The sequence below is a fragment of the Ochotona curzoniae genome, unplaced genomic scaffold (genome assembly GCF_017591425.1).
Source record: "Ochotona curzoniae isolate NIBS_2020 unplaced genomic scaffold, NIBS_Ocur_1.0 contig_4064, whole genome shotgun sequence".
NCBI classification, from domain to species: domain Eukaryota; kingdom Metazoa; phylum Chordata; class Mammalia; order Lagomorpha; family Ochotonidae; genus Ochotona; species Ochotona curzoniae.
In genome coordinates, this window is record NW_024466107.1 from 5641452 (window position 1) to 5664553 (window position 23102).

Here is a 23102-nt window from a genome sequence, read left to right on the forward strand (position 1 = left end):
ATTTTGTAAGAGGTTGAAATTTTAGCTTATACTGCCATCTAATGGAAAGCATATTTTTAAGGATTTTTCGATGACAATATTTTGTGATGTTCCCCGTTACAGCACAAACTGCTTTCTGTCCGCAGCTCCGTGGCTGGCATACTTCCAGGGATGGCTTGGTTTGGATCATTCACTTCGTCTTGCTTTTATCGGCATGTTGGGCTGTCGTTCCAGGTGGAGGATTAGAGAACAGAATCGGTTTATTCTGTACAAACGTTTCATTTTTAGCTCTCCACATTTCTTGAGCCGTATTGCCATAGTGTTTCTTCCTTTTGTGTGACTAAATCAGTTTCTCCCTGTCACAGCCCTTCTACCACTTAGAAATTTGTGTTGTGTTTGCCTTTGGCACATAAGAGGCTTTGGTTCATTTGATTGTGGGTCTACTGTTTACACATAACTTTTCTCTGCCCTTTGCTAGACTGTAATATGAAAATGAGAGAACAATTCACTTGTTCTCATGAGAATCAGTGAAAGCATGTTTTTGAGAATAATCTGTGAAATACACAAGTTTGAAATATCCGTGCATGTGTGTAGACACGTGAAATCGGGAAGCATGGGGAACAGTAGGTACCTTTCTGAGCGTGTGTCGTAGCAGAGGCTGCTGACTCTTCCACATGCTCCGTAGTCAGCTGGATCCGTTCCCCTCCCATGCCAGTGGGCCCCTAGCAAGGACATAGCCATAGGCTGAGCAAATGCTGAGCTGGAGTGCAGCCTGCGCCTGCCCACCGCTTGCCATAGCCACTTCCCGAGGAGAAGGCTGTGATGTGTCTTCTGTCCTTTGCTGCTCTGCCGCAAGTGCCAGACCATCAGAGTTCTTTTGGCAGAAACAGAATTTTCTCCTCAAGCCCAGGGATTGTGGATGGCTGGCTCCAGCGCTAGTTGAACCAGGGACGCAAACGTGTCCCTGGGCTGTGAGGAACTGGAGTTGCTGTTTGTTGTCACGAGCACAGACCCAATTGCCCTCATAGTTGCAAAATGGCATTAGATGCCATGAGGTCCAGGGGCCGAACACAGCTGTGTCGAAGGCGTGCAGACCTCTCCTAGAACTCTTTCCTGCCCTCACTGGCCAGAACAGGAACGAACAGCCCCAGGCCTGCTGGCCTGCCTCCCTGGTCTGGCCTTTCCAGTGAGGTGGGGGTGCTGAGCTCTGGCATTCTGCCAGTCAAGGTGGGGCAGGGCCCTGGTGACTCTCAGGTCACCAGCCATCAGCTCATGTTTAAGTGCCAGGTTAGTCCAAGCTTCCTTATGAGATCTGGGGTATGATTTCCCATCTCTGTGTGTTAGAAGTTGGCTGATTTGTATCTTTCAGGCATTCATTCATCTGAGAGAGTTACCACACGGGTAGTGAGACACCCCGAGAGCCATCTTGCACCTGCCGTTTGCTCTTCAGATGGCCGCCCCGGCTGGGGCTGAGCCAGGCCAAGGCCGGGAGCTTTGTCTGGGTCTGCCGTGGAGGTGGCAGGGTTGGGATTAGGGGGCTGGATGAGAAGCTGAGCAGCCAGGCCGCATGCTGGCCCTAGACTGTTGCTGTCTTGTATGTCTGATTCCTGGCCTCGGTCTCACTACCTTCTTCCAGGTTAAGCAGATACAGTTGAAACACTGGTAAGAGTTTTGACACCTTCAGAAAGAACTCCCTGGAAGTGACCTCAGTGCTAGGCTGCCCTGTGAGGATGGAACTGTGACCGAGAGCAGCTGCTTGCACACCCCGTCTCTGAAGGAGCCACACACGCACGGGGGACAAGGCACTTGTGGGTGGGCTGGTGTTTCAGCTCTGAGCTCCAGCCCTCTGGCAGGGGCACATGACCACCCTTCCATTGGCGAGTTCCAGGATGTGTCACCCCTGCTCCTCTCATCCTCACCCCTGTTGGTGGTGCCCTGCCTGTGGTGCCCTGCAGTGTCCCCACAGGATTGATGGGGCAAGGGTGCTGAGCCTGTGGAGAGCTGCCCACCGCAGTGCACGTGGCCAAGCCTGTTCCTGCTCCCTATGGGGGAGTGGTGGTGTTGGGGATTCCCGACAGCCGTACTGGGCCCTCACTAGCTGTTAGAATGTTGTCTTTCTACAGTGGAGATCTGTTTGTATCTTAAAAACAAAAATAATTCAGTGTATCATAAATGCATGCTGCTGATGTTTCAGCATCTGTGGCTTTGGAGAACTGAGTGAGAGGTTCTGGTGACTGCTGAGTTGGACCTTCTAGAACCCTGGTGTCGTCTGTTGGCTGTTACAGATGTAACGGATGGGATCCATCCCATCTCGTTTGTTTTTAGCCAGATACAGTTGAGTTTTGTTGAAGCTTCAGATCTTTGGTGGCTGCGTGGTACTAGCCATTCTGCCGGGTGTCTGATGACCTTTTTCAGCTTCATGCATGTGTCTTATCCATGTTTGTTTGTTTCTGTAGTTATTTTTGTCATTTCTTAATAGTAAGCATCCCTTCAGCCAACTTAGAACATGCCCAGCTTACGGATTTTGCAATGTTCTTTTTTGGCTTCCTCTTTTTTTTTTTTCTCCTCTCAGCTGTGACTAATATGTGTTTGGAATTGATTCCTGTGAGAGGAGGATTTCCTGTCATGGAATAATTCACAAAGGCTTATTGGTAGGGATGTTCCTAGGGGACTGTGTAGTACTTTCCAGCAGTTAAGAGGATGGAACTTTGAGTTAGTAAAGTGTAAGGCATGGCAGGGTGTCCACCTGCTGCTGTGTTCTTCTTCCTCACTCCCAGGACAGCCTTCCATCGGGCTGGCTGGCCGTGCTTTTCCTTCCAGCCACGCACGTGCTGACACAGGCCTCGCTCCCTCCTGCAGCACTCAGCGTGCACACTGCACCCCGTATCAGCTGGAGCGGGGCTGCAGCTGCACATCCACAGGAAGGCTCTGGCTACCAGGCTGCACTGGGTGCGTGGTGGCCTCAGTCTCTGTTCACTTGTTACGCTCCCCGAAAAAACCGGCAACTTAGAAGCCCGGTGAACAAAGAAGCGAGAAAACAAAATTTCCCAAAGATGATGGGACTCTCTTAACCTAGCTTGAAGAATCCAAACCCAAAACCAAACCCAAGCGCACACATACACACACACACACACACACGTGCACACACACACATAAACACATAAACACAGTATCTTCCATCTACTGGTTCATCCCCAAATGGCCAGTGTTAGCTTAGATTTGGGCCAATCCAGAGCCAGGAGCTTCTTCCAACCTCCCTCATGGATGTAAGGGCCTTGGGCTTTCCTCTGCTGCTTTCCCAGGCCTTAGAGAGGGAGCTAGATTGGAAGTGGAGCGGCTGGGACATGAACTAGACCCATATGGGGTGTTGATGCTACAAGGGGAGGATCAGCCTATTGTGGCACCTGACCGAACCCCAAATCCAGTTGTAAAAATGCAAAGGGCCCCTGGTCTATCAGAGCCTGCTGCGTCTCGGGATTGAGGCATGGAGGGGCAGAAGGTGAGTCCTGAGGGGTGAGCACCTCCTGGAGGTGCCCGACTCGAGGCCCGAGCCGCAGCCAGCACGCAGGATGCTGGGGCCAGCAGTGCCTGCCGGGCTGCATCACTTCTGGCAGGGACTACTGGGCTTTTGCTTTTGGATAAGGCTGGGAGATCAGTGTGTCTAATCTATAGTAGATACTAAATGTAAGTGTGTTTACTGAAAGTTGTTATTTTTAATCATGTGTTTATTCCTTTGAAAGGCAGAGTTGTAGAGAGGAGAGACAGAAAGTTTTTCCATCTGCTGGTTGACACCCCAAAAAAATAGCTGCAGTGGCCAGGGCTGGACCAGGCCAAAGCCAGGGACTCCCACCAGGGCTGTCATGTGGGTGCAGGGGCCAAGGCCAGGGCTATGGCGAGCTGCTTTCCCAGGCACGTTGGCAGGGAGCTGGATCAAGTTAGGAATAGTTGGGAGCTGATTTTGCATTGCTATAGGATGTTGACATTGCAGGCGGCAGTTTGACCAGTGGTGCCAGAATACCTTTCCTGAAAGTTGATTTTAAAATTGTGGCTAGGAGGGACCAGCACCATGGTTTAGTTGGCTAGCCTTCTGCCTGTGGTGCTGGCGTCCCACATAGGATCCTCTTTGAGTCTGGCTGCTCCATTTCTGATACAGCTCCCTCTAGTGCTCCTGTTCCCTCAAGTTCTTGGGCCCCTGCACCCGGGAAGGGAGATCTGGAAGAAGCTCCTAGCTCCTGGCTTCAACTCAGCTCAGCTCTGGCTGTTGCAGCCACTTGGGGAGTGAACCAGCAGATGGAAGATCTGTGTTTTTTTTTTTTTCTCTGTATCCTTCTCTCTGTGTAAATCTGCTTCTCAAATCAAAATAAAATAAAAACATTGTGGATAAGGGAGTTGCACATAATACGTATGCTGACCTTTATTGTGGACATGACCATGTAAATGTGAGGGCTGCTTGTTTAGCTCTAGCTTAATAGTATTCTGATCTCTTAGGCATTAGTGTGTCTTTTAAAACCACCTTCAGAAAGGGACTTTGATAAAAAGGCATTTTGACAGTAAGTTAATGTTTTTACACTCCACTCTCCAAATTTTGATTTTTATTCACAGAGTGGGAGATCAATTCCAGTTTGGCTGGGTTTCATGAGTGTATTGAGTCAAGCTGAGTGTTCTAACCATCTTTGATTAAATCTGATATTCATTGATTGATGCGGTTTCTCTATATGAATTCATTTCCTGTCACGTAGGCACACCGCACATGCATGCGTCTTGGGAATTCAGTCGAGACAGGAGAGATGATTTCCTAGGACTGTGTCACCATGCTGTTTGTCGTTGATGCCAGGTGCATGTCCTGTCACGTTTTTTGGGAGCAGCAGCTGACGCGTGGTGCAATCTTCCCCCACTAGGAGCAAGTTTCCGCAGAAAGACCTGGAGGCGCTGTTCCACGGAATGAGTGCCGACTTCACCAGTGAGAACTTCTCAGCCGCCTGGTATCTGATCGAGAACCACTCCAGCACCAGGTCAGTGCGGCGTGGGCCTGCAGGGCGCTCGTGGGGTCCTGCCATGCCCAGGGGGTGCTGCGAGCAGTGGAGGGCGTCTGTTTCCTTGTTTGTAGGATGAGCTCGCTAGCCAGGAGGAGGGCCTTTCTCGCTGCTCTCATTTTGTGTTTCTCTGAGTTTCATGACCTTTCCAGACTGATGTATGATCTTCCAACACCCGCATAACAACGTGAGAATTGTAAAATCTACTGCCAAATGCAGGACACACTGCCTTCCCCAGCCGTAGAGCCAGGCCTGGCAGTTGGCTTGTCATTCCGTAAAGCAGCCCTGTGGTTGACGAGCATGGGGGTCTGGCTAGGCTCTTCCTGTCCTTCTCTGGAGCAGCAGCGCTGAGACTGACCTGGAAGATGGATTTAAAACAATTATTTTGAGTAAAACATGCTTGGGTAAATGAATGGCTTGTTTCTTGAAATTTGGATTCTGATTAGATGTATCCCACCATCTCCCAATAACTGCTTCTTCATTCAAATAAAGATAGAGCCATTAACCTTTTTTTAGGGCAACAAGCTATGTGAAAAATGCAAAAAACTTTTGGTCAGATGTTAACTTTGAGAGAGCTTTTGAAAGGTCAGGAAGTACCACCCAGCGGGTGAGACAGAGATTCATGGATCCGGCTGCTGGGACCTGGAGCTGCGTCAGGAGGGAAGGTTCCGAGTAACGAAAGGAGGAAGTGCTCTTCCATGCTGTTTCTAGCAAGTTTTCTAAGCTGTTTAATAAAGATTTTCAAAGAAGCATCTAAACCTCCTCTTACGGAAAGGCAAGAGGAATGCTTTGCTGGACAAAAGGCAACAGGAAATGAGAACACACACACACACACACACACCTCTGCCCACCCCAGACACCCAGTGCATTCAGTGGATGAGCCGCACACTCAAAGCTGCTGGGGAGAGTAACTCAGCAGTTCCAGTGTATTCTAACGACCTGCTCTACACATGCAAAGTGATTTGAAAACATTAAATTTTATTTTTTAATTTGAAAGAAGGATAGAGGGTGAGTGAGCGAGCAGATTCTCTCAACTCCAGAGTTTGTAGCAGCTGGGTGAGGACCGGCCAAAGGCAGGAGACTGATGCGCAGTCGGAATGTCCGTCATCTGCTGTTTCCCTCGTCCACAGCGGAAGCTGCTGTGGGTGTGCTAGGCAGTCACCCCTGCCCAAACGCCCGTACCTTTGACAGAATTCCGGTTCACTCATCAGGTTGGAAACTAGCAGTGGAAAACACAGGATAAGTTGGTATTTTCAAACATAGAGTACATTTGGGCTTGTGGTCTTTTTTTTTTTTTTTAAGATTTGTTTTGTTTGAAAGGCAGAGTTACGGAGGCAGGGGGGAATCCTCCATCAACTGGTTCCTTCCCTAAATAGCCACAGTGGCCAGAACTGGGCTGATCTGAAGCCAGGAGCCAGGAGGTTTTCCAGGTCTGCCACGTGGATGCAGCGACCCAAGCACTTGCATCAGGCTCTGCTGCTTTTTCAGGCCACAGGCAGAGACCAGGATGGGAAGTGGAGCAGCTGGGTCGTGAGTCAGCACTCCTGTGGGGTGTTGGCGCCACTGGTGGAACATCAGTGTGTGTCGCCATGGCAGGCCCTCTGCTAATAGATTTTTAAAGCAATGTCTGAAGTGAGTCTTTCATTGCAGTAGATCTAATTGCATAGTATCAATGTGCTTTTCCAGCAGTTGTGTCAGAAGTTGTCTGTGTTCTGTATAGAGCCACCATGGTATTCAAGGTTGTGTCTAGGGTCTGTAGCTAGATTTTTGTTTTGCTCAGTTGGATAAGAAACTTCTGAAATTCGGAAGCCTGCACCCCCACCGCTCCCCTTACTGATCATGTAGAGATAGCATATAGTGGTCTTCTCAGTTACAAAAATTGTGAATTAACCCACAGGTTTCAGACAGTTTTATGGTTGAGGAAAGTAGAAGTGGGTCTTGAGTAGAGAGGACACCACCACCACCACCATCATCAGAGTTACCCACAGTACTTTGACACCTGTGAAAAGAGGTGTCACTTTTAACATCTGCCCACCTGTAGGGGATATTCAAACTCCTCACCCCATTTCAAAAGCCACCAGTGTCTTAAGTGGGTCATAAAAATACTCCCATGGGGTCCGGTGCAGTGCTTGCCTTGCACGGGCCACTGGTTCTAGTCCTGGAGGCCCCACTTCCCATCCAGCTCCCTGCTTGTGGCCTGGGAGACAGGCCAAAGCCATGGGACCCTGCACTCATGTGGGAGACCCGGAAGAGCTCCTGGCTCCTGGCTTTGGATTGGCTTCTCCTCCTTTCTGTATATCTGATTTGCCAATAAGAAAACAAAAACTCCGTGTGTGTTTGCTCAGGGGCCTGTTGCCCTGGGGATCACCATTCGAGGGCTTCGAGCTCTCTCCTGGGGGCTGAGATGCAAGCATGCCTAGGTGAGCGGGCAAGCGGGGCGGAAGAATGTGGAAGCACCCCATTTCCCCTGGTCACGTGTTCTGTGAAGCGGCGTGCTTCATGCCACACACCTGATGGGCTGCTCTGGCTGAGGTTTCTCTGTTCCCTTTCAGCTTTGAGCAGCTCAAGATGGCTGTGGCCAACCTCAAGCGGCAGGCCAACAAGAAGAGCGAGGGCAGTCTGGCGTGCGTCAAGGGCGGGCTCAGCACCTTCTTTGAGGCCCAAGACGCCCTCTCAGGTAAGGCGGTGCTTGCAGCCATCTGTGCGGGGGGCAGAGGAGACCTCCCAGCTCCTTATGGAAACCTGACCCCGTGCCCACGGAGAGTTTACAGGCTGCTGTCTGTATTTATAAAAGGTAGACATTTAAACGTGCCATAAGCATTTGTTGCAGAGTGGCCTGGGATCTCTTTGAAGATCCCGGTGCTTTAACTCTGTCTCCGAGGCTTTTGTTGGCGTGTCTTGCATGTGTAATACAGGAGATTACCCTCACCTCTGCGTGGGGATGTGCCAGGCTCCCGAGGCAGGGCTGGTGGGGCACTGAGCCGCCGCAGGGAAAGTCTTCGCAGCTCTTTAAGTCCTTTCTTAGCCCCACGTGTGACTGTTGTGTGTTCAGCACAACAACATGCTGTTCCTTTAGCTGTCGCCTACTCTTCCCACCCCATACATGGATCGAGCTGACTGTGGTCTGTCCAGCATCTATATGGTGAGGGGGAAATTGTGGTAGGTAGAAATGGCATAGCTTTATACTTTAATGAAAGCTGTTGAATAGAGTTGTTAAATACTTTTAATAATCTAAAAGTCCCTGGGCACCTTATTCCATTTGAAATGACTTTTTTCTTTCTTCTTTTTTTTTTTTTTTTAATTTAACACACATACATCCCTTCACTGTTTTGAAAGCCCTCCCCGCACGTGCCCACCATGCCCACCATGCCCACCATCCCATGCTGGGGGAGGGTGTATCTGGTACCGCTCTTCCTTTGCAGGTGGAGGTTCGGCTTTTTGGGGGGTGGGGTGAAGTGCAGGAGAGGACAGAGTGACCTGTACTTCAATTAATCCTCTGTGCGCCATGCTGCTGTCCCAGTGAGCAGAGCTAACGCAGGCAGCCTGAGCGTGGGTGGGTGCAGCCCAGTGTTAGCCCCTGGGGGCTGCCCAAGTGGATGCCATTAAAGTGATTTCCCTTGAGGCAGTTTTGGCTTTTCTCCCCACTTTTTGAAAGGTATGTTCATATCTACATGTATGTTTATAGGTGTTTATGGTCTTTTTTTCTGTATGTGGCCTGCCTTGTGGCCGACTTCAAGAAGTATTACGTGTTACATTAAGTGTATGTGGCCTCATCCATTAGACCTTTTCCCAAAAATATGTTGGATGCTTAAGGTTTAACAAAATAATGCTGATCAAATGACATGCAGATGAATGTGTGGCATGTAGAAAATTTGAAAGGTTTATTTGGCATAAACATATTTATCTGGTTTCTTTTTTGATGAAAAAATACATACTGTAGAAAATATTGTAATAGATAAACGATTAGCAAGAATTACCTTCAATGTAGAAATAGTGACAGTACCATTTTATTTCTTCCTGGTCTTTTTTTTCTTAGCTTGTATGCATATAGTATTATTTACAGTAACTTTTGATTTGTTGGCACCGTTTTTTTTTTAAACGTTTATTTTTATTTGAAGGGCAAGAGTTACAGACAGAAAGAGAGAGTGAGAGCAATCTTCCATCCGCTGGTTCACCCCCCAAATGGCTGCAATGGCCCTGAGCCCATCCGAAGCCAGGAGCCAGAATCCTTCTCTGGGTCCGCCATTCCTAGGCATTGGGCCATCCTGACCTGCTTTGCTATGCCACAAGCAGGGAGCTGGATCAGAAGTGGAACAGCCGGACGTGGATTGGCACTTGTTTGGGATGCTAGCACTGTAGGCAGAAGCCTACCCTACTATGTCATGGGACCAGGCCCCATATTAGTAGCGTTTTCTAATTTCTTCCCTAGTATGCTCTGATGTGGAATGGGTCTGTAGTTTTAAGAAATGCCTTCCAGGTCAGGTGTTAGTGTTAACATTCCGCAAAGTCATGTGGATGTATGCATGTCTGTGTGTGAACTCTTGGTGGACCATGGACCTGTTTTAAATTTGAAAGAGCTGATCGAACTCTTGCATGACTGGAAGTGTCTTTGCTTTCATACGTGGGAGTTTCCCAGAGACTTTGGTTGATTTTTTTCTATTATAAAAACTGTCTAACATTCTATAATAATAGAAGATGGCACTCATGCATGCATTATACATTTGTTGCATGTGTAAGTAAAGCTGTCTTTTTTAAAAAGGTTTTTAAAGATTGATTTACTTATGTGAAAGCAGAGCGTTCAAAGGCCTCTAAGGTCTGGGACTGGGCCAGGCTGGAGTCCAGACACTGGAGCCCTTGATCTCATCTTCCACTCCTGTGCGCCCGATGGCAGGGAGCTGAATCGGAGCACAGCCACCAGTGTGGGATGCTGGCATGGAAGGTGGCAGCACAGCTCAATCCGCCACAATGCCGGCCCCTACCACCAAGTTTTGGAAGTGACTTCCAGTGTCACTGGGAAAATAAGTGACACTCAAAGATTGGGTAATTCCACAGTATAAATGACCTGGTGTCTTCAATAGATGAAGCATGAAAAAAGCCCAGGTTAGTTCAAGAAAAGGGTATTGCTCCCACTTCAAATGGGCTGAGAAAGGCCAGTGCCATGGCTTAAGAGGCTAAGCCTCTGAGGTGCCAGCATTTCACATGTGCATCAATTCATGTCCTGCCTTTTCCATTTCCAATCCGGGAGGGGCGGCAGTAGGTGAGACAACTGCCTCCAATCTGTTTTTCCTTCCTGTTTCTGGGTAAAACAGGGAGAGAAGGGGAGAGGGCTGCTCCCAGCCTACCATATACTCAGACCTCATGTACACTAATGGAAACTGCAACCAATTGGAGTGACTGCCAGTAACCCCCACCAGGCCCGCCCCCAGCCATGGTTCCTGCAGATATGGCTTTTGTGCACCCCAATGAGTGCTGCAGCCTAGCTCAGCCCAGCTGACCCCGCTATCCAGCCCTCACATATGCCGTAGGGTGCCACTGCCTGTCCAGCCAGGTCCAGCCTCAACCCTGGTTCCTTTACTCTCAGATCTGCCAGTTAGTACTATGAACTGGACCAGCCTGGCCTGCCGCTAGACCTGACGCATATGTATTCTGGCAGGTGTTGTAGCCTGGTGTGGTCTGGGCTGCTCCAAACCTTGGTTCTTGCACTCACCTGCAGGGACTATGTCATGATAGAGGAGTCCCCCAAGCTCCTTTATCCGGTCACCTCCCAGGCACAGATGTCACACATACTGATGGGATCTTGGCCTGGCCTGACTGGGCCTGCCTCCTATCCTGGCAGGAACAGTGGCCTTGCCTGTCTAGTCCATACCCATTCCGGCTCTTACTTTTTAGTGCTACAACCCTACCTGGTCCATCCAAAGACCCACATGTTTTGATTGGTACAGAGATCTAGCCCAGCCTGTCTTGTACTCACTCTGGCTCCTGTGAATACCAGCAGGTGCTAGAGGCTAGCCCAGGCTGGCACAGCCCAGACCTAGTCCAAACCCATGCCAAGGGATACTGTAGCCATTTCCAGCCTGGTTTGCCACCCCATTCGGCTCTCATGCTTGCTAGTGGGAGCTGCAGCCCATCAGGGGTGTCCACTTAGCTTCCTGACCAGGCTTGCTCCCAGCTATAGATCTTGCATGTGCCATTGGTTGCCCTGACCCATTCTAGCATAATCTATCACCTGGCTTGGTCTTTGCCATCAGATGCTGCAGCCTGGCCTGGCCTGGCATGGCCTGGCCTACCCTCCAGTCCCAATTCCTGCTGGTGGGTGCTGCAGCCTAGCCCTGCCCAGCCTGCCTCCATCCCTGGCTTTCATGCAGACTCTTAGGTGTGATAGCCTAGCCTTGCCTGGCATGGCCTGCACCCCATACTGGCTCCCGTACTTGCCAGTGTGCTGTGGTTTGGCCTAGCCTGTCTGGTCTGCCCCTTTCCCTCCCTTGCCCCTGAGCCAACCCATACACTTGCCAACAAATGAAGCAATCCTGCCAGGCCTCATCAACACCCAGCCCTGACTCATGTGCTCACCAATGGGAGCAATGACACACAAGGGGAGTTCCCCCACCAGACCCACTCCCAGACTCAGATCTCATGTGTCCCAGTGGATGGTAGGCCCTTACTTGGCGCAGTCTTCCCCCAGTCTCAGCCTTTGTGTGTGTTGGTGGATGATGCAGCCCAGTCTGCCCCACACGCAGTTCTTGGGTGTGTCTGCAGGTGCTGCAGCCTAGACCAGCCCAGCCTGTTCCCAGACCCAGAACCCATGAGTGTTGGTGAGTTCCATGGTCATGCCTAGCTCAGCCTATCACCACCTGCAGCTCTTGAGTAAACCAGGTGGTATGACAGTCCCTCAGGGTGAGCCCATGATCCCCCACAGAATCTACTCCCAGACCCAGTTTTCTTGTGAGCTGGTTAGTGTCATGACCAGCCTAGCATGGTCCACCCCCTGCCCTGACACTCAGTGGCAGGTACTGTTGAGCCTTGCCAGGCAGCGCCCCCAGCCATGCCTTTCGTGTGTGTCGATAAGCAGTGGTTGATAACAAGGCCAGCTTAGGTCTCCCACATGGATGGGTGCATTGGTTTGGCTCAAAAGTTCCTCTGGTTTCCTTCCTTTAAACCACCTGGTCTCAGCCCCCTCCTTTACCTGCAGGCGCACTAGCCTGTTTGTTCAAAGTCCCCCAGAAGTCATTTTTCACCTGTCATGTTCTCCCTCAGCAGTGGTCCCTCCTACACATCTCCAGACCTGCTTCCCTGAACAATCCACAGCCTCCCATGCCTGCGAGCATGCCGATCCCCACACCCGATCCTCCAGCAGTGTGCCGTGCCAGCCCAGGGCCCAAGCACACTCACCTGCGGATCCCCAGACCCTGTTTTTAAAAAAAATTTAATCTATGTATTATAATTTTGAAATCGCCAAAGATTCTTAGAATAGGCCCTTTTCGTTACCTGTTTAGTTTATTTGTATCTTATACCTCTTTTATCATTTGAAGCATGGATTCTTTAATGTAGACCTTTGCTTTGCTTTTTTTTTTCTTTTTAATTTTATTTTTGACGATGTTTATGTAGTTGACTAGGGTGGGAAGGGTCAAGGATTAGAGGGAAAATGGGTGAGACCATTGTTTCCAAATATTCTATTTGTTTTTCCTGTATCTGAGGGAAGAGGGGAGATTAGGGGAGAATCTGCACCCAGCCTCCTAGTCATCTAAGTTCCCCGGGGGATTGGGAACAGCCACCCAATGTCATCGCAGGGTCTCTGACTGGGAGCATTCTCGAACCGTTCTGCTCAAGCGGTTTCAACAGTTCTGAAATGCTGTTGATTTCGCCAGTCCCAGGATATTTTATAGTTCTAATTTTCTCTCGTGTAGTAATTTGTAGTCGATTTTTGTTTTTAAGAGTTAATCTTGGGCCCGGCGCGGTGGCGCAGTGGTTAAGGTCCTCGCCTTGCACGCCTGGGATTCCATATGGGCGCCAGTTCTATCCGGCAGCCCCGCTTCCCTTCCAGCTCCCTGCCTGTGGCCCGGGAAGGCAGTCGAGGACGGCCCAAAGCTTTGGGACCCTGCACCCGCGTGGGAGATCCGGAAGAGGCTCCTGGCTTCGGATAGGCATAGTATCGGCCCTTTGCGCTCACTTGGGGAGTGAATCATTGGACGGAAGATCTTCCTCTCTGTCTCTCCTCTCTGTATATCCGCCTTTCCAATAAAAAAATAATAAAAATAAATCTTTAAAAAAAAAAAAGAGTTAATTTTGAGCTTTCCAGTGTTGTGGGAAGAGATGTGTTTCTTCCTATTCCTCCATATTTCTGTAATTGTGACAGAGATAACAGCAGACAGGACATCGGTTCTCCCTGGAGGCGCTTTGCGCTGACGAATCAGATTGCCGAGATGCAGGTCATTTACATAGTGCCAGGACAGACAGAACAACCTCTTTAATTTTGAACCTGCAGGTTGGTTCCTGTGAGTGACCCGTGTGCTTGCCTTGTAACGTGGAATGGCTTGGGTTCCTTGGTTCCACTATTTTAACAGAATACGAAAGTTTGGTAGAACTTAGAAATCTACGCGAGGATGGCATCTGAGCCCAGCTCGTGTTTTCCGCTGCAGTAGGTACCACCGTCAGCAGGAGTGAATGATAAGCGCACGCTGTATCTTTCAAGGGCTGATTGAAAAGGAAGAATGGGCAAGCGCAGGAGTAACAGGCGTGTTCATAGTTGCGTTGAAGGCCATGTGTGGCCCACAAACCCTGAACTGCTTACTGTCTGGTTCCTGGTGAAGGAGCTGGTCAAGCTCTGACCCAGTCTGAATGTGGCTCTCTTCCAGAGCGGTGATCGTAGGAGTGTGAGTGGATCCTTCCAGCATTCCCCACGCAGGGGCGTAGTGCCTCAGTGCCTCGTTTAATAAAGGTGTTGGTGTTAATGCATGGGACGGGTACTGCGATTGTGTTGAATTTGTGAATGGGATGTTCACGTTCAGAAGCTAAGGGAAGGGTTTCACCTTTTCAGTGTCTACATGGGTAGTCTCTCCGTGACCTTGCTTTTTCTTTTGAAGAATGCTTTTGTCCATACCTATCCCATTTCCCCCCCCCCCCGTCACCCCCTTCTCGCCTCCCGACACAAGCCCGTGATGTCCACTGCTTCACATATCTGAGTTTTAATAGATTGGAAAGAGCAACAAACCTGTGATCACACCCCAAAGCTGCTTATTGGAGTTGTTCTCTTGAAAAGTGTTTTCAGAGAAAACACAGGGTCAAGCGAACCAGACGCTGGGCTGTTTGGTTTAATTTTCTAGAAAATAGGATTGCCTTTATCAGATGGCTGTGTCTCGCGGCCCTCATGCTTGGCTGGCAGCCCCAACAGTGGCTCTGCTGTGATGGGGTGGGCAGAAGGAAGTGGTTTGTCAGCAGAACAGGCTGTAAGCCGAGCCCTGGTGGGGACCAGGGCCACCTCGGCTTGACCTGCCGATCACTGACGGGTTATGTCAACGTCAGAATGTGGCCGCACCGTTTCTCTCCATGCCTGTTGTGACGAGGGAAGCCAGGGATACCCTGAGACGTGGGGTGACACAGTGACCCGAACCAGCCCCATGCAAGCGGCCATTCGGGCTGGAGCCCTATGTGGCTCTGCCACCAAGATTGGAGGTGGATCCCACCGCATTTACAGAAGGGGAGTGTGCAGACCGCGTGCTCCCAGAGTGCGGAGCCTTCTGCAGTCTGTCTGCTTCCCTGGGAAGTAGGAAGGCTGGAAGTGGAACCAGGGATTGATCTTTAATAAGTGGAAGCATTTCGTGTCACCACTGGCACAGAATCCAAGAAATTGAAACCTTTGCTTTGTTACCAAGTCCACCAAGACAATAAAAAAATAATAACAGAGGTAGCAGCTGTAGCCATTTTTCCCAGTGTTTTGTTCTTTCTCTGAATGTGCTTCTTCAATAATAGGGCAGTCTGGTTTAGAATCTCATGCAGAAAGTGAAGCAACTTTGTAAAAAAAAAAAAAAAAGAAAAAGAAAAAGAAAACAAAAATCTAAACTCTACCAGGAAAGTAGCAGAGAAATAGCTGTTACCAAACGTTGGTTGTATGTTCATAGTAGATTTGAATACTGAAGATTTCTCAGAACTGTTTGAATCAAGGAATTACATTGATTTGAAGAGATAAAAGATATTTTTTATGGCTAGAGTGTTCTGTTTATCATCATTTTTTTCTTAAGCGTAATTCTGCGACCTGGTGGTTGGTTGGTTGGTAGAAGCTCCTTTTAAGAAAGCCTGGACTCCCTGCTTGAACGTCCGGAACGGCTCCTGTGTCAGCGATGCTGCTTGCCACGCACTGGCTGCAAAAGCCGCAGACGGCAGCGGAAATCCCGTGTTTAGGTTTTTTTTTGCTGGAGCACATTCCGTGAAAGAATGAGAATGTCAGGTGTCCCCACAGCCACTGTTCTGAGGGAGAGGACGCCTCTTGTGTCTGTAGCTGAATGTGCTTCCCAACAGGTGCCCCGAGTTGATCTTTTTTTTTTTGCTGGAGCACATTCCGTGAAAGAATGAGAATGTCAGGTGTCCCCACAGCCACTGTTCTGAGGGAGAGGACGCCTCTTGTGTCTGTAGCTGAATGTGCTTCCCAACAGGTGCCCCGAGTTGATCTTTCGTTGTTTACCAGTTGGAGTCGGACTAGCTGCCTTTCCTTTTCTTGTGTCACAATTCTGAATTTGAATTCGTATCCGGCCTTTTTGTTTTGGAAGTGTTCTTAGTTCTTTTTATGCAAGTCTATTTAAGACCTCTCCTTTTCAATAGATAACAGTTTTTAAATAAAACTTTTAAAAAGATGTATTTATTTAAAAGACAGAGTTACAGAGTGAGCGAGAGAGGGTGATACAGGGAGACAGAGAGGGAAACATCTTCCATTCATGGGTTCACTGCCCACATGTCTGTAATGGCTTCATCTGGGCCGGACTGAAATCAGAAGCCCAGAGTTTCATCTGGGTGTCCCATGTGGGTGCAGGGCCAAGGACTTGGGCCATCTGCTGCTGCTTTTCTCCCACCGTTAGCAGAGTTGGATCAGAGGTGGAACAGCCAGGACTTGAACCAGTGCCCGTATGGGACTGTGGTGTTACCTGCATTGACTTTCGTCACCGCACCCCAGCACGAGGCCCCTGAATATAAATGATTGATTCCTTAATAGTTTTATGAGAAGTAGACAGCTCTCACTGGATACTCTCTGAACCCTCCAGGAAGTCATTTATTAGTGATGAAATGTTAATGACACGTATTTTTCCATGTTACATCTTAAGGCTAAAACTAAAATGGTTGAGATCGCTGGGCTCCAGATTGTGCTTCTGTTTTGTAAATGATGGGTCTGACTTTCTTGTGGCCAGATAGCCAGGAATCCTGGCCTTAAGGTGCAGGGTGCCTGACGACTCACTCTCCTTTTCTGTTCAAGTTTGTTTCTGCCACTCAGTCTTAAAAATGGGGTGATTGTGCTCTCATCATGTTGGGCTGTAACTGCCTGGGGTCTGCTGGGGACTCTGCCGATGGGGTGTGTTTGTTGCTCCTTTCCAGCGGGGAAAACCATAGCGCCGTCTTTGTAAAGTTGTTTAAAAATGTCATTTTCATGTGATATATTCCCACCCATTAAAATGGGCTACGTGTTAAACTAGGGTTTTTTTTTTTTTTTTCTCTTCCATTAGCCATCCATCAAAAACTAGAAGCGGATGGAACGGAAAAAGTCGAAGGGTCCATGACGCAGAAACTGGAGAATGTTCTGAACAGTAAGTTTTGCCCTAGTGCCCAGCACTATTTATGGACTTGGTGGCCTAATTTTACAGGGCAAGGCTGAAAGTTGCAGTTCAGTATTTCTAAATAGTAATGATTTAAGGAGCACACAAGGGGAATAGAAACATGGAAAATGGATGCTCTGTTTCTCTTTGCATTTTATTTATAGAAAATCATACTTTGAAAACAAAGCAGGGCATTTCTGATGACACACAGTTTGCCACCATGCAAGGGACCAGTGCGTTGATGGCATCGTCGGCCACAGAGGTGTAGAGGCGGCAGGGCAGACTGTCCCTGACCAGCAAGCCCGAGAAAGTGTCACCTTGAGGCTTATGCTGGTGTGAAGGCGGCTCCCCACAGCCAGTGGCGTGATGGACAGCCTGAGTGGCAGCTGCCTGTGCACATCTTAATTTTTTATCCCTGCTCCCACCCCGTCCCTGGAAGGGATTTAAGGCAGCTGTAAATTCAAAAGCGTGTCTGATTCTGAGCCCTGCTGTGGACGTTGGAGGGCCCCTCCCCCACCCATGCATTGACCGATGCGTGCAAATGTTGAGTCCTGGCCCGGCACCCAACCCTTTGCCCGTCTCTCTGACGTCGGTACCTACCCTGCTGGCCAGGAAGACATTGACCACCATTGATGAGAACCTTCAGCGGAGTGTCAGGTGACTTAGGAAGTCACTTACCCGCTCTCCCACGTGTCAGCAGGGTTTGACAGGAAATGGCACTGCTGGTTTCCACATGAAGTGGGGTTCTGTGTAACCGAAAACGTGTCGAAGCTCTGCTTCAGTTACCAGGATGGGCCTGCAGGGCTGTGACACGTGGCTGGTTTTACATTTCCACTGTCATTCTTTGAGCCTTTGTGCAAATCTGGATAGTCCCTGATAAAAAATAATGTTGGAAAGGAGGAGTTTTAGCTTGTGGTATACTTTTCCTTGGCAGTAGAATTCCAGTCTATTAATTTAATAACACTTAGCTTTTTTCCCCTTTGCTTATTATTATTATTATTATTATTATTATTAAAAGATTTATTTATTTTTATTGGAAAGGCAGAGTTACAGAGAGGAGAGACAGAGAAAGATCTTCCATCTGCTGGTTTACTTCCCAGATGGCCAAAATAGCCAAAGCTAGCCAATCCAGAGCAAGGAGCCAGGAGCTGCTTCTGTGTTTCCTACGTGGGTGCAGGGTCCCCAGGTTTTGGGTCATTCTCCACTGCTTTCCCAGGTCACAGGCAGGGAGCTGGATGGGAAGTAGAGCAGTCCGAACACCAACCAACAGCCATATGAGATCCTGGTGCTTGCAAGGCCGAGATTAGCCTATTGAGCCATCCTGCTGGGCCATGTTAATTACTATTGTTTGCATCCTTGGCCCTGTCTCTGGGAACCGGTCAACCTGGTTAAAATGAACCTAGCCTGGATCCAACCCATGTGAATACTCACTGTTGCTGTTTCTGTGTTGCTGTCACTGGGTAGATCAGAGTCTTGGAAGACTAGTTTCTTTTCCTTTTTTAAGAATTTATTTATTTATTTGAAAATAAACATGAATAGAGAAGAGGGACAGAGATTTTCCATCTGCTGGTTCACTCCCCAAATGACGACAACGGCCAGAGCTGAGCCAATCTGAAGCCACGAGCCAGGAACTTCTTTTGGGTTTTCCACGTGGGTGCAGGGTCCCAAGGCTTTGGGCCACCCTCGACTGCTTTCCCAGGCCACAAGCAGGGAGCTGGATGGAAAGTGGAGTAGCCAGGACATGAGCCGGTGCCGGCATGGGATGCTGGCATTAAGACAGCAGCTTTGCCTCCTGCTTGGTGTTATTTGCACTGGAGAAGTTGGTTTCCAGTCACAGTGTCTGAGGTTATTTCAGTAACTTTTATATTTGTAAGTTATTTATATTTTTTACTTGAAAGGCAAAGAAACAGATACAGATTTCTCACCTATTGATCCATTCCTCAGTTGCCTGCCCAAGTCCAGGCTGCCCAAGGCCAACGCGCAATGCCAGGAAGTCTGTGCCAGCCTCCCCTGGAGTGGCAGGGTGTGGGCCCTTGAGCCATCAGCTGCTGCCTCCCAGGGTTCGCACCAGTGGGGAAGTAGAGTAGTGAGTGGACAGGATCAGACCCAGAAGCTCCGGTACGGCATGCAGGTGTCCCAGGCAGGGGTTGTCTCCCGCCTGCACCCTGCCTCCAACTGCAGTGAATTTTGGAAGGTGACTCATAGGAGCAGCTGACATGGTAACTTTTATTGTATCAGTAAAGGAGGTATTTGTTATTTGGAATCCTTCCTCAGGATTTGTGGTATGAAAATCATAAGGGAAGCTGTTGGACTTATGTTCCTTAATAACCATGGCCCTCTTCTAGCTGTTTAGCTTGCCCTTTTCGATCAAGTTCGGCTTAGCATGCATGGTCACTTCTTTATGAGACCTTCAGTGGTGTGTGTGTGGTCTCTCTTCAGAACAGCCCTCCTTCCGCAGGGGCGTTCTTCATCAGCATGCTGTTCACACTGTCAGAGGGTGAGGTGTTGCTAGTTCAGGTCACGCACACAGGTGTCTGTTGCATGCTGGCTGTGTAATGCCACATGTTGTGCCAGTCTGGGGGAGAAAGGACAGATAAGATGTCACAGCCTCAAGTGTCCTGTTGTCCAGCCCAGGCTGTCCCAGAGTCCAGGGCTTCAAGTGCAAAGGATGAAAATCAGGAGCAGTTCTGGGAGTAACGCTGCACTTGATCTTGGGCAGAAGGGTGAAAATTGATATGAGGAATAATGCTGAAAAGGCTTTTTGTTTTTTTTTTGCAAGGAAGGATTTAATTAGTATGACCATAACTCAGTTTGCTTAGATGACTGCTGTCTTATGTATAATTATATGCTAATTTTAAACGAATTTTTCTTTTTAAAGGAGACTTTTTTGTGTCTTGGGCATTCTTTCTCATTTTAAATTTCTAAAGGATGATATTTCCTACAAGGAACTTAACCCATTTTTTTTCAGAGTTCCTCAGTGTTGACACCCTTCCTTGAAATTGTTTTCAGTGATATGTTTCTCATGTTTGAGTTTGAACTTAACGATTCCTTCTTGATTTCTTTTTTAACAATGTGTTTGTTTAGAAGTCAGAGTTACAGAAAGGGAGAAGAGTCGTTTACCTCCTGGTTCACTTCCCAGGTGAGCATAACAGCCAAGGTTGAGCCAGGCTTCCTCAGGTCTGCTGCAGTGCAGTGGAGCAAGGATTTGGGCCATCCTCTGCAGCTTTTCCAGACTCATTAACAGAGAGCTGGATTGGAAATGTGGTAGCCGGGACTCGAACCAGCGCCCATCTGGGATGCTGGTACTGCAGGTGGCAGGTTAGCGTTGTGCAGTACACTACTGGGCCCCTGGGTGTGTGTGTGTGTGTGTGTGTGTGTGTGTGTGTGTGTGTGTGTGTGTGGTTTCACACATTCACATCTGTTTTATCTGTTCCAAGAACTGCCCGATGATGCACTGATGAGAGTGTGCAATCTTGAACGGCCAGTGTGGCTAGGACAGCTGAAGAAATTGGAATTTCCGTTTTAATTCCTTTCAATGAACTTTTGATTGAAATAGTCTGATATGGCTGTTAACTACTGTGTTAGCCAGCACAGGTGTGGATGGTACAGCATTGAGTGTTGTAGTATTAATAGTGGCATAATAAGTGCAACTCAGATTCATGTCTTCACATCTCTAGCCCTATGAAATCTTTGCTGGCAATCTCCATTTTATGAGACACTTGGAGCCCAGAAAATTAAATATGCTTTGTTAAAATCATAAAGATAGTGACAGGGCTGTTAATTCATGTCTCAGGTTCTGGCTCCAAATTTGTTCTCTAAACTGCAGATGAACCATGCTGTGTGTGGGTTCAATAGGCACACAGGTCAGTTAAATGGTGTGCCCCTGTCCCACGGCACACTTCAACTCCAGGCAGACTTGCTTGCTGGCTCCCCTGCCTACACGTCGCAGGTGAAGAGCAGTCATGCGTGGTGCTGAGAGACCAGCCATCCCTCCCGCCTTGGTGACTGGGCTCCCTGCCTGTTACCAGCCCTCACGCAGACAGCATGGTGTGTCATGCTGTTTGCTGCTTCTCTCTCGGGGACACATGCCCAGAACGTTTATGCACAAGTGGGTCATAGAAGGAATTGGCACACAAAAATGGAACTGCACCCAGAGGCACAAAGTAATGGTGCTGCAAGCGAAACTCAGCTCTGAAATCAGTGGAATTATCATAGAACAAGGCGCTGGCAGGGACACGAGCCTTCCTCTGCGGCTGCACCGATGGCAGGCACCTCCAAGGAAGCCATGCTTACAGGAGCTCCCCCCCCTCCCCCCCCCGTGTTACCGCACCCTGAAAGTGCGAAGGATAAAATACGGGAGGAAAGGGCGTGGTCGTGCATCAGAGAACGGCTGAGACGCGTCGGCAGCAAACAGCAAGCGCTGTACCAAGTCCGGACACATTAGAGTTGACAGTTTCAAACTGCAGGGAGCCGAAGAAATACTAATGTGGCCGTCTTTTCATTTCCCTACTCATTTATAACTCACGACTCTTTTTTAGCCTTGCACTTTTTTTTTTTTAACTTGAGGCAATTTTAGCCAAGTTTTTTTGAAAGTTAACTGTTTGAGAAACAGAAACAGAGGGAACTACCAAACGGAACAGCTGGGGCAGTGTTGGATCCAAGAGCTGGGAATGCAGTCTACACCTCCCCAGTGGGTGGCAGGCCCCAGTTACTGGAGCCATCCCCCGTGCCTCCTGGTGTCTGCATTGGCTGGAGGTTTGAGCTGGTCAGAAGCCACAGCTGAGAGTCGCGCCCAGACGGCCGGCCTGACAACACAGGTGTTTGAGCTGCTGAGCTAAGCCCCCCCACCACTGCAAGCATTTTTAGAAGTCCCCAAGCAGCCAACAGTTGCCCCTTGGTGATTCAGTTGCTCCGCTGAGTTTCAGCTGGCACAGCCATCAACGTACCAAGTGAGGCGTGCCTGCACTGTGCCATGCCACCTCCGAGGAGGAAAATAGCAGTCTCAATCGGAAGAGGGAAGATTGGAGTCCTTGCTCTGTAAACGTTGTACCGGGCACTTGCTGTTCTGTTCTGGGGCTGTGAAGATAAGGCTTACACTTCCCAAGTTCCCAGCCCACTGGTGAATAATTCCCTCAAGCTGGTGACTGACTTATGGCGTGGGCCAGACACTGACAGTGAACCTAGCATGTGTCTAGAGGTGCTGACCAAAAAGCAGAGTGGAGAGGCTCTCCAGCTGGCACATAGGATGAGCCCCAAGTGGCTGGACAAGCAGAGGTTGGCAGATGGGTAGCAAGGAGCATCGATGAAGGTGTATGGTATCTCTGAGGGCCAGGAGGGTGTGTGTACATGAACGTCTATGCAGGTGTGTGCTGTCTCTTTAGGGCCTACGGGATGTGTGTGTGTGTGTACACGCACTTTTTTAGGGGTGTCTCAGAGGGGAGAGAGGCTCCTGGAGAGCCATGGAAGGAGGTTAACCCGGAATCTGGTGAGACTTCTGGGCAACACCTGTCTTCTGTGTAGAGGACGGGTTAGAAGGGAGCTAGGCTGGAGGCATGGAAAGAGACCTGAAAGAGGTGTGTGGGAGAGACTGAAGGGTCAGCTTGTGGCACGTTTAACCCAACACGGCCGGTCCAGGCAGAGTGAGCAGCGGGCGAGGGGTGTTGAGATGAGGAAGGCAGTATATGGTCACTGGTCAGGCCTGTACGGTAAGAAAGAGGAAGTAGTCCTTGAGGGCTTCTGGGTTCCTGGTCTCAAGCGGGAGACGGAGGAGCAGAGCCAGGGCAAGAGGGGAGGCATAGAGAAGCAGCTGCAGCTGGGTGTGTGAGGAATGCAGGCAGAGGGAAGGGGGTCCTCCTAGCTCTCAGGCCTGGCTCCCTGCTGCACATGTCCTGTCGGACGACGCACAGGTGCTTCCACCCTAAAGTGGGAATGAGACCAATGCCTTGTCCTATGTGAACACACCAAGTGGACATTGACAAGCATGTGGGAAGTTGTCAGGATAGGACCTTAACACCCAGAAGGTGCTTAGCGTGTTTGCACCAAGAGACACCTGCTACCCAACATTTGGCCTACACCCCCACAGGTATCTTGAGATAGGCCTTGGCTGCCACTGGCACAGAGGGTAAGGCTGAGTTGGCCAGACCAAAAGACACAGCCCAGGGACCGTGTGTTACATGAGAATGGCAAAATCAAGGGCTCAGGCTGGGAGAAGAATATCAGTTAAGTACCGGCTCAAAAACAACCACCACCCTAGTGTCAATGTTTCTCATTTCCGGAGTGTGGCCACTCCTGTGAG

General features: G+C 49.3%; 1 protein-coding gene across 2 annotated transcripts in view; it reads left to right on the forward strand.

The window, feature by feature from the left end:
- The window catches only part of EXOC2 (exocyst complex component 2), a 170084-nt gene that overhangs the window by 55664 nt on the left and 91318 nt on the right, over positions 1-23102 (forward strand). For both annotated transcript variants that reach the window (XM_040984107.1, XM_040984106.1), the window contains exons 5-7: positions 4878-4991; positions 7565-7689; positions 16718-16798. In XM_040984107.1, coding sequence (XP_040840041.1) covers positions 4878-4991; positions 7565-7689; positions 16718-16798 — 320 coding nt within the window. The remainder of the gene's footprint in view (positions 1-4877; positions 4992-7564; positions 7690-16717; positions 16799-23102) is intronic.